General features: G+C 46.6%; 1 protein-coding gene across 3 annotated transcripts in view; it reads right to left on the bottom strand.

The window, feature by feature from the left end:
* TBCD (tubulin folding cofactor D) overlaps positions 1–17,318 on the bottom strand; it is a 353,196-nt gene that overhangs the window by 52,291 nt on the left and 283,587 nt on the right. For all 3 annotated transcript variants that reach the window (XM_073606952.1, XM_073606954.1, XM_073606953.1), the window contains exons 28-30: positions 13,096–13,214; positions 8,188–8,279; positions 4,621–4,761 (exon numbers count right to left, since the gene is read on the bottom strand). In XM_073606952.1, coding sequence (XP_073463053.1) covers positions 4,621–4,761; positions 8,188–8,279; positions 13,096–13,214 — 352 coding nt within the window. The remainder of the gene's footprint in view (positions 1–4,620; positions 4,762–8,187; positions 8,280–13,095; positions 13,215–17,318) is intronic.

The raw sequence follows: 17,318 nt of genomic DNA, 5'->3' as shown, positions 1-17,318 counted from the left end.
GTTCCATCTGGATCTTTATAAAGCTAAACTCCGGGATCAGCAAATATTGACCAAATCCATTCCTCATGCGTCTTCTTCTTGAATCTCGGTGATCTTTGTGTATTTCTTCCAGATCTGTGCAGTGTTCCAGTGTAAGACTTCCTGTAATGAAGACCACTCAAAAATGCTGTTTTTTATTTTCTTTGCATGTTTTCCTCAGATCTACAGCGACTGAACTTCCAAGTGCACTTGTATTGCAGAGTGGATTTGCCTTTAGTAAATAACCCCCATAGTGTTTACATCCTGCACTGATGAGGGTCATCAATCCTGAAACATCTGTATCCATTCCTTTACATGTATTCTGTGCTGTATTCCACAAGCTGTGGATGTACAACTGTCCAGGACAGTATAAAATAATGGTTTGCTTGGCTTGGTCCACTGTCCTGACTGCAGTGATGACATAAAATACACAAAACATGTATGTCCTGTTCTGCCAATGGAATTAAATCCCCCAAAAAATAACTGATCAACGGCATTTTAGAACACTTAATAAACTTTTGAACAGTGTTTCCCACCTGCTCATAAACCATTTGATAGATTTGTTTGACTGGTGGGAATCAAATCTTGGTTGAAGTAAACATCAAGTTTATAGACTCGAGTACAATATATGTACACTGTGCAATGCTGCCCTCTTGTGGCTAAATAGAAGTATGCAAAGTGCCAAAACAAATGCAGGGGCATTGTGGGGCCTCTAAAGCAGTTACTATATCAGGACATCAAAGAAATTATATTATGCTTATTCAGTATTCCCCAGAAATACGATGGAAAGGCATTGTGGATGAGAAAGGATTTCAGATACCTAACAAAGTACTGAGATTTGTTATACAGCTGAGCACAGTCAGCGGCTACCTCTCCCTGTTATTTCAGGCTGAAAGCATGTTCATGAGTTGAAGGACAGGAGATTCGGTTTGTGAATAGGAAAATATGTCTTCCATAGTGACCCTATAGGGCCCAGATCAGAGAGGGGCCCAGTTGGGACCCTGAAAGGTGAGCAGTCCATCCGAGTCCAACATTTTTAACTTGCCTGCATCATTGTTTGCTTCAGGGCTTAGTCCCTCCGCCAATCTGCTGCCCTATGCTATTGCCAACATCTCTTTCCCCTCTATCACTGTGAGATGGACTTTGGTGGAGCAATTTCCTGACAGAGGACCTAAAGATTCAGCACTAAAAATTAAACAGAGTCTACAGGTGGGAGAAGATTGGGTAGCCAGTTCATAAATGTAAGTACTAACCGGCTTCATGGCTGGATCTATATGATCTGGGGGTGCAGTAAAAAAAAAAAGGGTGGGGGGCATAATATCAACACTGTGTGTGTGTCACTGACCTGGGCAATACTATTATGTATTGGGTGGTCATTAGATTAGGGTGATTAAACAGAACATGTACCCCCTTATATCAAATGTCCCCATCAGAGCCCCCTTTACATCAGGAGCCCTCATCAGAGTTCTTCTTTACAACATGATTAATCATCAGAGTGCCCCCTTACATCAATCGTCCCCATCAGCGTCTCTTTACATATGATCAGTTAACCCCATCAGAGTACCCCCTTACATCAGGTGTTCCATCAGAGTGCCCCCTTACATCAGGTGTTTCCATCAGAGGGCCCCCTTACATTAGGTGTTTCCATCAGAGTGCCCCCTTACATCAGTGACCCCATCAGAGTACCCCTTTACATCAGTGTCTCCATCAAAGTGCCCCCTTACATTAGGTGTTTCCATCAGAGTGCCCCCTTACATCAGTGTCCCCATCAGAGTACCCCTTTACATCAGTGTCTCCATCAAAGTGCCCCCTTACATTAGGTGTTTCCATCAGAGTGCCCCCTTACATCAGTGACCCCATCAGAGTACCACCTTACATCAGTGTCCCCATCAGAGTACCCTCTTACATCAGTGTCCCCATCAGAGTACCCCCTTACATCAATGTCCCCATCAAAGTGTCACCTTACATCAGTGTCCCCATCAAAGTGCTCCCTTACATCAGTGTCCCCATCAAAGTGCTCCCTTACATCAGGTGTTTCCATCAGAGTGCCCCCTTACATTAGTGACCCCATCAAAGTGCCCCCTTACATCAGTGTCCCCATAAAAGTGCCCCCTTACATCAATGTCCCCATCAGAGTACCCCCTTACATCAGTGTCCCCATCAAAGTGCCCCCTTACATCAGTGTCCCCATCAAAGTGCCCCCTTACATCAGTGTCCCCATCAAAGTGCCCCCTTACATCAGTGTCCCCATCAAAGTGCCCCCTTACATCAGTGTCCCCATCAAAGTGCTCCCTTACATCAGTGTCCCCATCAAAGTGCTCCCTTACATCAGGTGTTTCCATCAGAGTGCCCCCTTACATTAGTGACCCCATCAAAGTGCCCCCTTACATCAGTGTCCCCATAAAAGTGCCCCCTTACATCAATGTCCCCATCAGAGTACCCCCTTACATCAGTGTCCCCATCAAAGTGCCCCCTTACATCAGTGTCCCCATCAAAGTGCCCCCTTACATCAGTGTCCCCATCAAAGTGCCCCCTTACATCAGTGTCCCCATCAGAGTACCCCCTTACATCAGTGTCCCCATCAAAGTGCTCCCTTACATCAGTGTCCCCATCAAAGTGCCCCCTTACATCAGGTGTTTCCATCAGAGTGCCCCCTTACATTAGTGACCCCATCAAAGTGCCACCTTACATCAGTGTCCCCATCAGAGTACCCCCTTACATCAATGTCCCCATCAAAGTGCCACCTTACATCAATGTCCCCATCAGAGTACCCCCTTACATCAGTGTCCCCATCAAAGTGCTCCCTTACATCAGTGTCCCCATCAGAGTACCCCCTTACATCAGTGTCCCCATCAAAGTGCTCCCTTACATCAGTGTCCCCATCAAAGTGCCCCCTTACATCAATGTCCCCATCAAAGTGCCCCCTTACATCAGTGTCCCCATCAGAGTACCCCCTTACATCAGTGTCCCCATCAAAGTGCTCCCTTACATCAGTGTCCCCATCAAAGTGCCCCCTTACATCAATGTCCCCATCAAAGTGCCCCCTTACATCAGTGTCCCCATCAGAGTACCCCCTTACATCAGTGTCCCCATCAAAGTGCTCCCTTACATCAGTGTCCCCATCAAAGTGCCCCCTTACATCAATGTCCCCATCAAAGTGCCCCCTTACATCAGTGTCCTCATCAAAGTGCCCCCTTACATCAGGTGTTTCCATCAGAGTGCCCCCTTACATCAGGTGTTTCCATCAGAGTACCCCCTTACATCAGTGTCCCCATCAAAGTGCTCCCTTACATCAGTGTCCCCATCAAAGTGCCCCCGTACATCAATGTCCCCATCAGAGTACCCCCTTACATCAGTGTCCCCATCAAAGTGCTCCCTTACATCAGTAACCCCATCAAAGTGCCCCCTTACATCAGGTGTTTCCATCAGAGTGCCCCCTTACATTAGTGACCCCATCAAAGTGCCACCTTACATCAGTGTCCCCATCAAAGTGCCCCCTTACATCAGGTGTTTCCATCAGAGTGCCCCCTTACATTAGTGACCCCATCAAAGTGCCACCTTACATCAGTGTCCCCATCAGAGTACCCCCTTATATCAATGTCCCCATCAAAGTGCCACCTTACATCAATGTCCCCATCAGAGTACCCCCTTACATCAGTGTCCCCATCAAAGTGCCCCCTTACATCAGTGTCCCCATCAAAGTGCCCCCTTACATCAGTGTCCCCATCAAAGTGCCCCCTTACATCAGGCGTTTCCATCAGAGTGCCCCCTTACATCAGTGTCCCCATCAGAGTGCCCCCTTACATCAGTGTCTCCATCAGAGTGCCCCCTTACATCAGTCCCCCCATCAGAGTGCCCCCTTACATCAGTCCCCCCATCAGAGTGCCCCCTTACATCAGAGTCCCCATCAAAGTGCCCCTTACATCAGTCCCCATCACAGTGCCCCCTTACATCAGTGTCCCCATCAGAGTGCCCCCTTACATCAGAGTCCCCATCAGAGTGCCCCCTTACATCAGTCCCCCCATCAGAGTGTCCCTTACATCAGTCCCCCCATCAGAGTGTCCCTTACATCAGAGTCCCCATCAAAGTGCCCCTTACATCAGTGTCCACATCAAAGTGCCCCCTTACATCAGGTGTTTCCATCAGAGTCCCCTCTTACATCAGTCCCCATCAGAGTGCCCCCTTACATCAGTGTCCCCTTACATCAGTGTCCCCTTACATCAGTCCACATCAGAGTACCCCCTTACATCAGGTGTCTCCATCAGACTGGCCCATGGATGAGTGGATGCCCTCTCAGAGGCTTGGGGGTGGGGGGCACGGCCCACCTCAACACCCCCTAGATCCGGCCCCGACTGACTTGACAATGCAGCCTATTAGGGGGAGGGGGATCTGCGGGGGGGGGGCATTTAAATTAATTTTGCTATGGGGCCACATGATCTGTAGTTGCGCTCCTGCTCCCCTAAAGATAAACTTGTACCTCAAACATATTCAGTTCTTAAAAACTCCTAATGAATGTAATAGATGTGATTATAACAAGTAGATGTAATTCATGTAATTATGTACCCAAATACAGTAGTTGCAACAATAAAGATCTTCTCTCACCTTGCTCCCACATCCCCCCGGCTGTCGGTGGTGTAGTCATTCATGCTGCCCAATAGCGTGTTGTAGACGAGGGGGAGGTTGTCTCTGCAGAATACGTCGTTCTGTGAGCCATCAGCGCTGACCCCCACACTCTGACAGACCCTGGAAGGCAGACGGAGGAAGAGAAGAGTTGGGATATGTTGGAGAAAACTTTTCCTGACTATGCTGTGAAGATTCACATCTTTGGTTTACCTGAGTGAAGTACATCATGGGACACAGGTGACTTCATAGTCATGATGACTTGGGTTATGCTGCCACCTTCAGGCCAAAAAAAGTCAAGACTCTCCACCCCGGCATAAAATTCCATAAATCTACCCTATAGTTTGGAGACGCTGTAACTTTTGCACAAACCAATCAATATACGCTGATTTTTTTTTCTTTTCTACAAAAATATGTAGCAGAATACATATTGGCCTTAATTGATGGAGAAATTTGTTTTTTTTAATATGTATTATAGCAGAAAGTAAAAAAAATATTTTATTTTTTTTTTTCAAAATTGAGGGCCTTTTTTTGTTTGTAGTGCAAAAAAAAAACAAAAAAAAAAAAAAAACGCAGAGGTGATCAAATACCACCAAAAGAAAGTATTTGTGGGGAAAAAAAAGGACATCAATTTTATTTGGGCAACTTTTAAATAGCCAAAATTGAAAAACGCCTGTAAACGAAACGCGAATTACCGCATTTAGCTGAGTTTATAAGCGTTTGGTGCTTGAAATGTCTTTAAACTCAGCGTCTGAACCCATTTTTTTTTTGCGTTCTAAAAAAAGTCTCTAAACTCAACTCCTTGGAAACGACTATAAACGCCCCTGTGTACATGTACTGAACACAGAGGAGAGTTTAGGGGAAGCTGAAATAAATGCCCAAATGCTCCTGAACGTCCGTTTACCAGCAGCATTGTACATGAGGCCTAATAGTAACCCAATAATTGTGCACAATAAGATATCCTTCTAAGAAAGTCAAATCCTCACTTTTACTTTCTTAAATATTCAGGTTTGAGATTTATTAACATTTAGGATTGGCCGAGAGCGCTGTAGTTCAATAATGAAATAAATCCTCAAAATAATTGTGGACACAGTGTAAGACCATGGGAAGAATTCTATATTGAGACCTCTGTAGGCACATCCATCACCTAGGAACACCGGCTTAAACTCAGGCTGGGAGGGGTTATGTCTGGGTGGGGATTTCTGCCCTTTTTTGGAGAGTGTCCATTCATCTGGAGGTGGCAGCATAACCCAAGTAGTCATGAATCTGAAGTCCTCTGTGTCCTGTGATGCATGATTAGGAAATTAGGTGTTACCAAAATACAAACAAGGCTGCACCAATTTTGAGCCAGACCTGCAGCTACAGTCAACTACTCAGAAGAGCTTAAAGAGGAACTCCGGCCATTTCTGGATGGAGTAGGGAAGGGTTCGAAGCTCAGTCAATTTCAGACAGATTAACTGCGGTCTGTGTTTTTGTTAGGGAGATTTTATCCTCACTCCTTTAGTTTAAGCGGCATTTCACCCAAAAGTGGAACTTCCACTTACCTGTCCCTTCCTCCCCTCCAGAGCCATATTGGCACCATAGGTTTGCGCACAGGGTGTGCCAGGTGTGCTTGGGCACACCCTAATCACCATGTGCAGTGCCATTTTCCCCCACTTCCTGATGCTCACTATCTACAACCTGCAGTGCTGCCAGCTTCCCTCCCCTCCCGCCGGCTGCTGCGAGGGATGTTTCAGGATAGAGAGTGATAGATAGTTTGTGAATGAACAGGAAGATGCTCAATACAAAGCACTTCCCCCATTAGATCGCTGTCCAATGCAGCTGAGGCTGCAGAGAAAGGGATGGGAAGCTCCGCCCTCAGTCTCTTTCTCAAGAGCGAGACATCAGGGATCTGTTTAGACCCTTAATATTTCACCAAAGTCCCCCAACAGGGCTCCTAAAAAAATTGTAAAAAAAATACTAAATAATATTGTAAAAAGTAATTACATTTTTTTTTTAAATAATAAAAATAAAAACTACTGACACCAATCTCTTCTCTATTGACACCATCCTCTGCTCTGCTTATATACACACACACGTGTGTTTGTACTCTGGGGAGCACACCCTAATAGGCGCAATAGGCTGCGCACACCAATGTTTGGCACCTTTTGGGGTGGAGGGCGGAGCGTGTCCCCGTTTTTGACAATCACCCTGTCCCCACTTCTGCTAGGCCTCGCCGTGGCGAGGTACGTCATAAGTCCGGCCCCCCCCCCTCTTCCTCCTTCCCCTGCCGCCGGGCCAGTAAAAGAGCGCAGCACAGTAGGGACTCAGCCGTGAAGACGCAAGGTTTCACTGCCGGGTTCCCTTAACGGCAATGGCGGCGGCGGCAGCAACCAGCAGCTGACAGAAACTTTGGATGCAGTGCCGACATCGCTGGATTCCAGGACAGGTAAGTGTCCCAATATTAAAAATGAGCAGCTACAGTGTGTGTAGCTGCTGACTTAATTTTTGGAGGGGGAGGTAGGAACACCGCTTTAACGTGAACCCTGAATTACCTGATAAATTTTCCAGCCCCTGAATATAGTGAACAATACTCAACTCACAATCCGGCTTAATCACGTCCTTGCCAAGGTGAGGGTCACATCACTTGGCTTCTCCAAACCTATCAAGTGACGTTACCCTTGCCCATTTGAGCATTGCACCATCCATCCTATGTTGGTAGTTGTCCTATAGGCATGGGCTTGGTCCTTATTCAATATATCTCCTGCTTATATCACAACAATTATGTTTTTGTTTTCGTTTACTTATTAGACAATTTTTTGAATGTAGATTCTCCTATACAAGTAGCCCTGAGGAAGGGCTTGAACCTGAAATGCGTCGGGTACCGAAGATTATTTTCGGATATGGATATGAATGCCGGTTATTTACATATAAACACAGGGTCTGTAGGTGAGTCATCTGTACACAACAATAGGGCAGAGTTGGGCAGCATTAGTAGCAGAACTTCACACCGAGATATTGGGACACAGCACGGGACTAAAACTTCAAGGGACAAGGGAATTTAAACTGGGATAGTTAGCAAGTATGAGGCAGCTGCTTTGGGCCCCACAACAATGACAGGGCCCAGGACAGCTGCCCCTTTTGCCCTGTCTTAAAGATGGCCCTGGCCGTAAATTTCCCCCAATAACGTCAGACGTTTCTGTGGCGGATTTGTCCAGTTTCACAAAGAATAGATGTGTGTGCCAGATGAAGAAAATCGACAACTAAGCAAGTTCCCCCCTTTGTCTAATGTATGGTAAGGACTCTCTGCCAGGTTTGTTTCAACATTATGGGGGAAGGCTAAAATAATGCCGGGGGGAGAAATGAAGGGGAACACACATCCCATCATGTAATAAAAAATGTCCATACAGCACGTAGTCAGACTCTGCTTACTGAGAGAAAATCATAGAATCATTGCACCTGTAGGCACATCACATTACCATAACCAATCTTCATAACAACAAAACATACCTCCCGGGGATAAAAAAAATATCTTTTACGATAAAACATCTAGCAGAATAAATGACATACAGATATATGGCCTTCAGGGCGTCTCTTCTGGCTTCAGCAAAGGCGACGTCTTTCGGAGAGATGCAGGTGACCTTCCGCAGGCCTTCCAGAACCTTCCAGACAAACAGAACAAAGATCTGAGATTGGATATTCTGCTATCCACAGCTTGTCTGTAATCACACATCACCCGGCCTACAACCATCTACAGGAGACTTTATTATTTCTTACAAACCCTTTAAATGATGCAAATTGGAAAAAGTTTCCCCATGGGGTTTTGTGTTGCAGCAAAGAATTCAAGGTAAATTGAAAAAATATAATTATTACAAAAAATAATCATACAAAGACATTGGTCATGTTAAAACAGGAGCTCTATAAATTAGGCTAACAAAGATACATAATCACTCCTACAACGCTTCCGAGACAAAATTAAGACCTGGAACTCTCTGTTAAAGTCGGTAGCAGGTAGAGTAAATTTAATAAAAATGATTCTTATGCCTCAGTTACTCTATTTTCTGCACAACACCCCTATGGTTATCCCCTTAAAAATATTCCATATAGTTAATGCCATTTTCCGAACTCTTATTTGGAAAAATGGGCCCGCCCGGATAAAATTAGAACACCTACAGAGACCCAAGGACTGTGGTGGACTGGCACTGCCCAACCCATGGTTGTATTACCTGGCCTCCCAATTACAGCACCCGATTGGTACATTTGTCCCGTCACAAAACTCATCCCACAGGCTAATGATTCATACAGTAGGTAAGGGACCGATTCATATGGCTTTAGAGGCTTTAGCCTTCACTAAACCACATAAAAAATACCCAACGTTTAGTCTGATTCAAAAAGTGTGGAATAAGTCCAAATATCTCCAGAATGCTGATGGATATACGGAATATAGTCCTATTTGGCACAATGAAACAAATGGGGAACTGGCTAAATTACAATGCGGAGCTCGTTGGAAGCAGTTTGGAGTCACTCATATCAAGCAAATATTCAGGGATGGAGTATTATGAACATTTGCAAACTTAAAGGAAACGTATAATCTGCCAGCCTCAATGTTATTCTACTATGTGCAGCTCAAACATGCAATACATGCACAGAGCCGCTCTACGGAGTGGCATTTGTCCCCAACCCCGGTATTCAACCTACTGAGGGATGCTGGCTCATCTAAAGGATTTATTTCTCAATGCTATGCCATCCTGCTACAGTCCGTGATGAGACACCATCCCTTGAGGGTAAGAGAGAAATGGGAAACAGAGGTGGGACAACTAGACGGGGATCAGTGGGAGGAGATCTTTCAGGCAGTGAACCAATGTTCACTCAATGTGTCACAAAAACTCACCCAATTATATATATTACTGAGAACATATTACACTCCACACAGATTACATTTAATGAACAGGCAGGCGGAACCAACGTGTACTAGATGTAAACGTGAGCATGGAGACCTTATACACATGCTGTGGAGGTGCCCCAAGCTACACATGTATTGGGTAGGAGTGGTGCAAAACATTAACTCAATTTTTAATGTGAATCTTCCACAAGACCCTAGGGCGTGTCTCTTGGGGGCTTTGGAGGAATACGAATGGGAAGGACACACCAGAGAGGCTGTGCATAGAGTACTTTTCCAGGCCAGAAGGCTGATTATGACGCACTGGAAGTCTGATAGGCCCCCGACTATTAAGGAGTGGACGGATAATATTAACACAACTCTAAAAATGGAAAAGTTGATTTATCAACATAGAGGTAGTATGCTAAAATATGAAAAAATATGGGGTCCATGGTTGGATGTACCGGGATTAGCACCTATGGAGTTGGTATATGACAGGCTGCTAGGAATTAATGCCGGGTGAGACATGGATGGAGGTTGACTGTGACTGGAACAAGGTCTTAGCCGTGTTATATCGAGACGGTTGATTGTTTACTGAATTGTGTATTGTATAAGAGGAGATATGTAACTCTGCTTACAATGTTTGTATTGTCCTTCCTGCAAACTCAATAAAATCTTGTTGGATTAAAAAAAAACAAAGATACATAATCATACAGCCGTTGAGTAAACATAGCATGATATAGGTATATAATCATACTGAAAACTGACGCGTTTTGACTATGTATTAATATTATAGTACTATATATGGTCGAAGCGCGTTGGGGTTTTCAGTATGATTATATATACCTATATCATGCTATGTTTACTCAACGGCTGTATGATTATGTATCTTTGTTAGCCTAATTTACAGAGCTCATGTTTTAACATATACCAATGTCTTTGTATGATTATTTTTTGTAATAAATATATTTTTTCAATTTACCTTGAATTCTTTGCTGCAACACATAACCCCATGGGGAAACTCTTTCCAATTTGCATCTTAATCGGGGCGTGCAGCAACTTCTTTTCCCACAATCAGTATCACTTTCCATTTACCCTTTAAATGATATTCAGGTCTTGTAAAAGCCAATATATCTAGAGTCAGCAGGAAGAATATCCCTTACATTGGTGATCAGTGGGAAGAATGTTCCTTACATTGGTGATCAGTGAGAAGAATGCTCCTTACATTGGTGATCAGTGAGAAGAATGTCCCTTACATTGGTGATCAGTGGGAAGAATGTTCCTTACATTGGTGATCAGTGAGAAGAATGCTCCTTACATTGGTGATCAGTGAGAAGAATGTTCCTTACATTGGTGGTCAGTGAGAAGAATGTTCCTTACATTGATGATCAGTGAGAAGAATGTTCCTTACATTGCTGATCAGTGAGAAGAATGTTCCTTACATTGGTGATCATTGGGAAGAATGTTCCTTACATTGGTGGTCAGTGAGAAGAATGTTCCTTACATTGGTGATCAGTGGGAAGAATGTTCCTTACATTGCTGATCAGTGAGAAGAATGTTCCTTACATTGGTGATCAGTGAGAAGAATGTTCCTTACATTGGTGGTCAGTGAGAAGAATGTTCCTTACATTGGTGGTCAGTGAGAAGAATGTTCCTTACATTGCTGATCAGTGAGAAGAATGTTCCTTACATTGGTGGTCAGTGAGAAGAATGTTCCTTACATTGCTGATCAGTGAGAAGAATGTTCCTTACATTGGTGATCAGTGAGAAGAATGTTCCTTACATTGCTGATCAGTGAGAAGAATGTTCCTTACATTGGTGATCAGTGGGAAGAATGTTCCTTACATAGGTGATCAGTGAGAAGAATGTTCCTTACATTGGTGATCAGTGGGAAGAATGTTCCTTACATAGGTGATCAGTGAGAAGAATGTTCCTTACATTGGTGATCATTGGGAAGAATGTTCCTTACATTGGTGGTCAGTGAGAAAAATGTTCCTTACATTGGTGATCAGTGGGAAGAATGTTCCTTACATAGGTGATCAGTGAGAAGAATGTTCCTTACATTGGTGATCAGTGGGAAGAATGTTCCTTACATTGGTGATCAGTGAGAAGAATGTTCCTTACATTGGTGATCAGTGGGGAGAATGTTCCTTACATTGCTGATCAGTGAGAAGAATGTTCCTTACATTGGTGATCATTGGGAAGAATGTTCCTTACATTGGTGGTCAGTGAGAAGAATGTTCCTTACATTGGTGATCAGTGGGAAGAATGCTCCTTACATTGGTGATCAGTGAGAAGAATGTTCCTTCCATTGGTGATCAGTGAGAAGAATGTCCCTTACATTGGTGATCAGTGAGAAGAATGTTCCTTACATTGGTGATCAGTGGGAAGAATGTTCCTTACATTGGTGATCAGTGAGAAGAATGTCCCTTACATTGGTGGTCAGTGAGAAGAATGCTCCTTACATTGGTGATCAGTGAGAAGAATGTCCCTTACATTGGTGGTCAGTGAGAAGAATGTCCCTTACATTGGTGGTCAGTGAGAAGAATGTTCCTTACATTGGTGATCAGTGAGAAGAATGTTCCTTACATTGGTGATCAGTGGGAAGAATGTTCCTTACATTGGTGATCAGTGAGAAGAATGTTCCTTACATTGGTGATCAGTGAGAAGAATGTTCCTTACATTGGTGATCAGTGAGAAGAATGTTCCTTACATTGGTGATCAGTGAGAAGAATGTTCCTTACATTGGTGATCAGTGGGAAGAATGTCCCTTACATTGGTGGTCAGTGAGAAGAATGTTCCTTACATTGGTGATCAGTGGGAAGAATGTTCCTTACATTGGTGATCAGTGAGAAGAATGTTCCTTACATTGGTGATCAGTGAGAAGAATGTTCCTTACATTGGTGATCAGTGAGAAGAATGTTCCTTACATTGGTGGTCAGTGAGAAGAATGCTCCTTACATTGGTGATCAGTGAGAAGAATGTTCCTTACATTGGTGGTCAGTGAGAAGAATGTTCCTTACATTGGTGATCAGGGGGAAGAATGTCCCTTACATTGGTGATCAGTGAGAAGAATGCTCCTTACATTGGTGATCAGTGAGAAGAATGTTCCTTACATTGGTGATCAGTGGGAAGAATGTTCCTTACATTGGTGGTCAGTGAGAAGAATGTTCCTTACATTGGTGATCAGTGAGAAGAATGTTCCTTACATTGGTGATCAGTGGGAAGAATGTTCCTTACATTGGTGGTCAGTGAGAAGAATGTTCCTTACATAGGTGAACATTCTTCCCACTGACCACCAAAGTGTCACAGACAGCTCAGGCCTGTATGGTACACTCAGATACCAGATAATATGTGGTGTGTGAGAAGTCCATGATAGGAAGATACCCCGGGGCTTTCCCCCTATAGAAGGCCTCTCTCTGTGTTGGTGAGACAGCAGGAAATGTGCTGATATCATATGAATAGTATTAATATCTTATTTGCATGCAGTTAATTAGTGCAGAGTCACAGTTTCTATACAATCTGAGTACATAGAGAGGTGACGGAAGGTCCTGGCAGGTCCCCAGTCTCGGTGCCCCTCTGGCGCACATCGCTCATACCTGTTGAAGCTTGCCCTTCAGCATGAACCTTGGCAGGGCACCCAGTGCCAGGGAGAATCCGCATCGAGTCATCTCTACCGAGCTCTGGAGCTGCCCGATGTAAAACTCCACTATGTCATCTGTGTGCAAAAGATCTGGAGATTACCCCACTGATCATACAATAATACCACAGTACAGATACCGACACAACGAGACACGATGTTCCTTGCAAACACTATATTTCCTGCCTGACGATCGATCATCTCATTACTGTCAATGGCATTGTATGGCCTGGGGCTAAATGTGCAAAAAATAAAAGGAAGAGGAGGAGAAGGAGAAGGGGGAGGAGGAGGAGAAGGGGGAGGAGGAGGAGAAGGAGAAGGGGGAGGAGGAGGAGAAGGAGAAGGGCTAGGAGGAGAAGGAGAAGGGGGAGGAGGAGAAGAAGGGGAGGAGGAGGAGAAGGGGGAGAAGGAGAAGGGGGAGGAGGAGAAGGGGAGGAGGAGAAGGAAAAGGGGGAGGAGGAGAAGGGGAAGGGGAGGAGGAGGAGGAGGAGAAGGCGGAGGAGGAGAAGGGGGAGGAGGAGAAGGGGGAGGAGGAGAAGGGGAGGAGGAGAAGGAGAAGGGGAGGAGGAAGGAGGAGAAGGAGGAGAAAGGGGAGGAGGAGGAGAAGGGGGAGGAGGAAGGAGGAGAAAGGGGAGGAGGAGGAGAAGGGGGAGGAGAAGAAGGGGGAGGAGGAGGAGGAGAGGGGGGGGGGGGAGGAGAAGGGGGAGAGGGAGGGGGAAGAGGAGGAGGGGGCGGGGAGGAGGAGGGGATGGGAAGGGAGGAGGAGGAGGGGGAGGAGTGAGTGAAGGAGAAAGGGGAGGTGGAGGGGGAGGAGGAGAAGGGGATGGAGGAGAGGAAGAAGGGGAGGAGGAGGAGAAGGGGGAGGAGGAGGGGGTGGGGAGGAGGAAGGGAGGAGGAGGAGTGGGTGAAGGAGAAGGGGGAGGGGAAAGGGGAGGAGAAGTGGGAGGAGGAGGAGTAAGAGGTTGGAGAGGCAGGAGGAGGAGGAGTGGGTGAAGGAGAAAGCGGAGGAGGAGTGGGAGGAGAAGGGGGAGGAGGATAAGGGGGAGGAGTGGGAGGGGGAGGAGTGGGTGAAGGAGAAAGGGGAGGAGGAGTGGGAGGAGGAGAAGGAGGAGGAGTGGGAGGAGGAGAAGGGGGAGGAGTGGGAGGAGGAGAAGGGGGAGGAGTGGGAGGAGGAGCGGGAGGAGGAGGAGGAGAAGGGCTTTGATGAAATATTAGGGGCCTGAATAGAGACAGAGAAAGGGACTAAGGAAATAAATTCTGCAGATCCTTTCTGCAGCCTCAGCTGCACAGAATAAATGAACAGGAAGAGCTCTGCATAACCTTCATGTTCATTCATAAACCGGTTAGGAATAAATACAGCAAGTGATCAGATAAAAATTGCTCACTGTGTTCATTCAAAAAAAGGAAGGGGTCGGCAAATGATATATTTGCTTTCCCCACTCTTCCTCGTGAACCACCCCCCTGTGTGCACGCAGCAGCCGGCAGGAGAGAAGAGGAGAAGAGCTGGCAGCGCTCTGGCCCTGGGCTGATGATGGGCACTAAAGCCAATGTGCACCGGGTGATTAGGGTGTGCCAAGTGCTGGTACACCTGTGCTGGTCACAATGGTTCACTGTGTCTACACAATGATTTGCAGCAACATGGTTGTTTTATCAAAGTCTCCATCAGACGCCTGTGTGACAAGGTGACAATGCAGGCGCACAGCTGACAGGGACAGAGTGTTGTCACTCTATATCAGGCAGTGCCTGAAAAAAGGATCTTGCTGATAGGAGGAGAGAGCAGAATGACAAAGATAAGCTCCTCTGCTGCTCCCTCATTGTCCAGTCTTAGGCTGGGGGCGGGGCCAAGGCCTGTATTTGTTACTGTAGTGCATGAATACAAATCCACGGCACACTTTTCCTTCCACTTCACAATTATGTGTCACTTTGTGTTGGTCCATCATATAAAATCCCAATAAAATACATTTACATTTTTGGTTGTAAACATGACAAAAATGTGAAACTTTTTAAAGGGTATGAATACTTTTTCAAGGCACTGTAAATACACAAATGTTTTGCCTCGCATTTTTTTAACCGAAGGGTTGTTATAGAAGGTGAGGGGTTCACATATACCGGTACTTTTATAATGTGACTTCATCTAGTTTTTACACTTTAGCTCTAATTATCATTCAATGTGATCTTCACCAGAGAGGACCAACAACTCTGTGCGTTCCTCATGTTCCTGGATTGTCATATCGCAATCAGAGAAAAGAAGATGTACAAAGAATAAAAGGTGAAGGAGGAGGAGGAGGAAAAGGAGGAGGAGGTTGATGAGGACAGGGAGGAGAAGGAGGGGGAGGAGGAGAAGGAGGGGAGGAGGAGGGGGAGGAGGAGAAAGGGGAGAAGGAGAAGGAGGAGGGGGAGGAGGAGGAGGAAAGGGATAAGGAGGAGGAGGGGGAGGAGGAGGAGGAAAGGGATAAGGAGGAGGAGGGGGGGGGGGGGGAGGAGGAAAGGGATAAGGAGGAGGAGGGGGAGGAGGAGGAGGAAAGGGATAAGGAGGAGGAGGGTGAGGAGGAGGAGGAGGAAAGGGATAAGGAGGAGGGGAGGAGGAGGAGGAAAGGGATAAGGAGGAGGGGGGGGAGAAGGGGAGGAGAAATAGAAGGAGAAGGAGGAGAAGAAGAAGAAGAAGAAGAAGAAGAAGAAGAAGAAGAAGAAGGAGGAGGAGGAGGAGGAGGAGGAGGAGGAGGAGGAGGAGAAAGGGGAGAAGGAGGAGGAGAAAGGGGAGAAGGAGGAGGAAAGGTAGGAGGAGGGGAGGGAGGAGGAGGAAAGGGATAAGGAGGAGGAGGGAGGGAGGAGAAGAAGGGGGAGAAGGAGAAGGGGGAGGAGAAGAAGAAGGAGAAGGAGGAGGAGGAGGAGGAGGAGAAGGAGGAGGAGAAGAAGGAGGAGGAGAAGAAAGAGGAGGAGAAGAAGAAGGAGGAGAAGGAGAAGGAGGGGGAGGAGAAGGAGGAGGAGGAGGAGGAGGAGGAGGAGGAGAAGGAGGAGGAGGAGAAGGAGAAGGAGGAGGAGGAGAAGGAGAAGAAGGAGGAGAAGGAGGAGGAGAAGAAGGAGAAGGAGAAGAAGAAGAAGGAGGAGGAGGAGAAGGAGAACAAGGAGGAGGAGAAGGAGGAGGAGGAGGAGGAGAAGGAGGAGGAGGAGAAGAAGAAGAAGGAGGAGGAGGATGAGGGGGAGGAGGGGGAGAAGGGGGAGGAGGAGGAGGAGAGGAGAAGGAGGAGAGGAGAAGGAGGAGAGGAGAAGGAGGATGAGGAGGAGGAGGGGGAGAAGGAGGTGGAGAAGGAAAAAGGGGAGGTGGAGGAGGAAAAGGGGGAGGAGGAGGAGAAAGGGGGAGGAGGAGGAGAAAGGGGGGAGGAGGAGGAGGAGGAGGAGGAGGAGAAGAAGAAGAAGGAGGAGAAGAAGGAGGAGAAGAAGGAGGAGAAGAAGAAGGAGAAGAAGAAGAAGAAGAAGAAGAAGGAGGAGGAGAAGGAGGAGGGGGAGGAGAAGGAGAAGGAAAAGGAGAAGGGGGAGGAGGAGGGGGAGAAGGAGGAGGAGAAGGGGGAGGGGGAGAAGGGGGAGGAGGAGGAGGAGAACGGGGAGGAGGAGAAGGAGGATGTGGAGGGGGAGAAGGAGGAGGAGGAAAAGGGGGAGGAGGAGGAGGAGGAGAAGGGGGGGAGGAGGAGGAGAAGGAGAAGAGGGAGGGGGAGAAGGGGGGAGGAGGAGGAGAAGGAGAAGGGGGAGGAGGAGGAGAAGGGGAGGAGGAGAAGAGGGGGGAGGAGGAGAAGAGGGGGGAGGAGAAGAGGGGGGAGAGGAGGAGGGGGAGGAGGAGGAGGAGAAGGGGGAGGGGGAGGAGGAGAAGGAGAAGGGGGATAAGGAGGAGGAGGAGAAGAAGGGGGAGGAGGAGGAGGAGGAGGAGAAGAAGGGGGAGGAGGAGGAGAAATAGGAGGAGGAGGAGAAATAGGAGGAGGAGGAGGAGGAATTCATAATTGCTATTCAGTCACCTTTGCAGCTCTTTATAGTTTTGTGTACTGACTGCAACTAAGAGAAGATAGGAAGACCGATTTAATCACTGAGAATCTTTAGAAAGAATGATTAGAAATAGACATGTGCAATTTATTTCGTTCCAAACTTGTTTATTAATAAGAATCAAAAATAACGAAAACCCTGTTATGTCGT

Source organism: Aquarana catesbeiana, linkage group LG12 (assembly GCF_042186555.1).
Source record: "Aquarana catesbeiana isolate 2022-GZ linkage group LG12, ASM4218655v1, whole genome shotgun sequence".
Lineage (NCBI taxonomy): Eukaryota > Metazoa > Chordata > Amphibia > Anura > Ranidae > Aquarana > Aquarana catesbeiana.
Note: the sequence above shows the minus strand (reverse complement) of the source record. Positions and strands in the feature narration are given on the sequence as shown.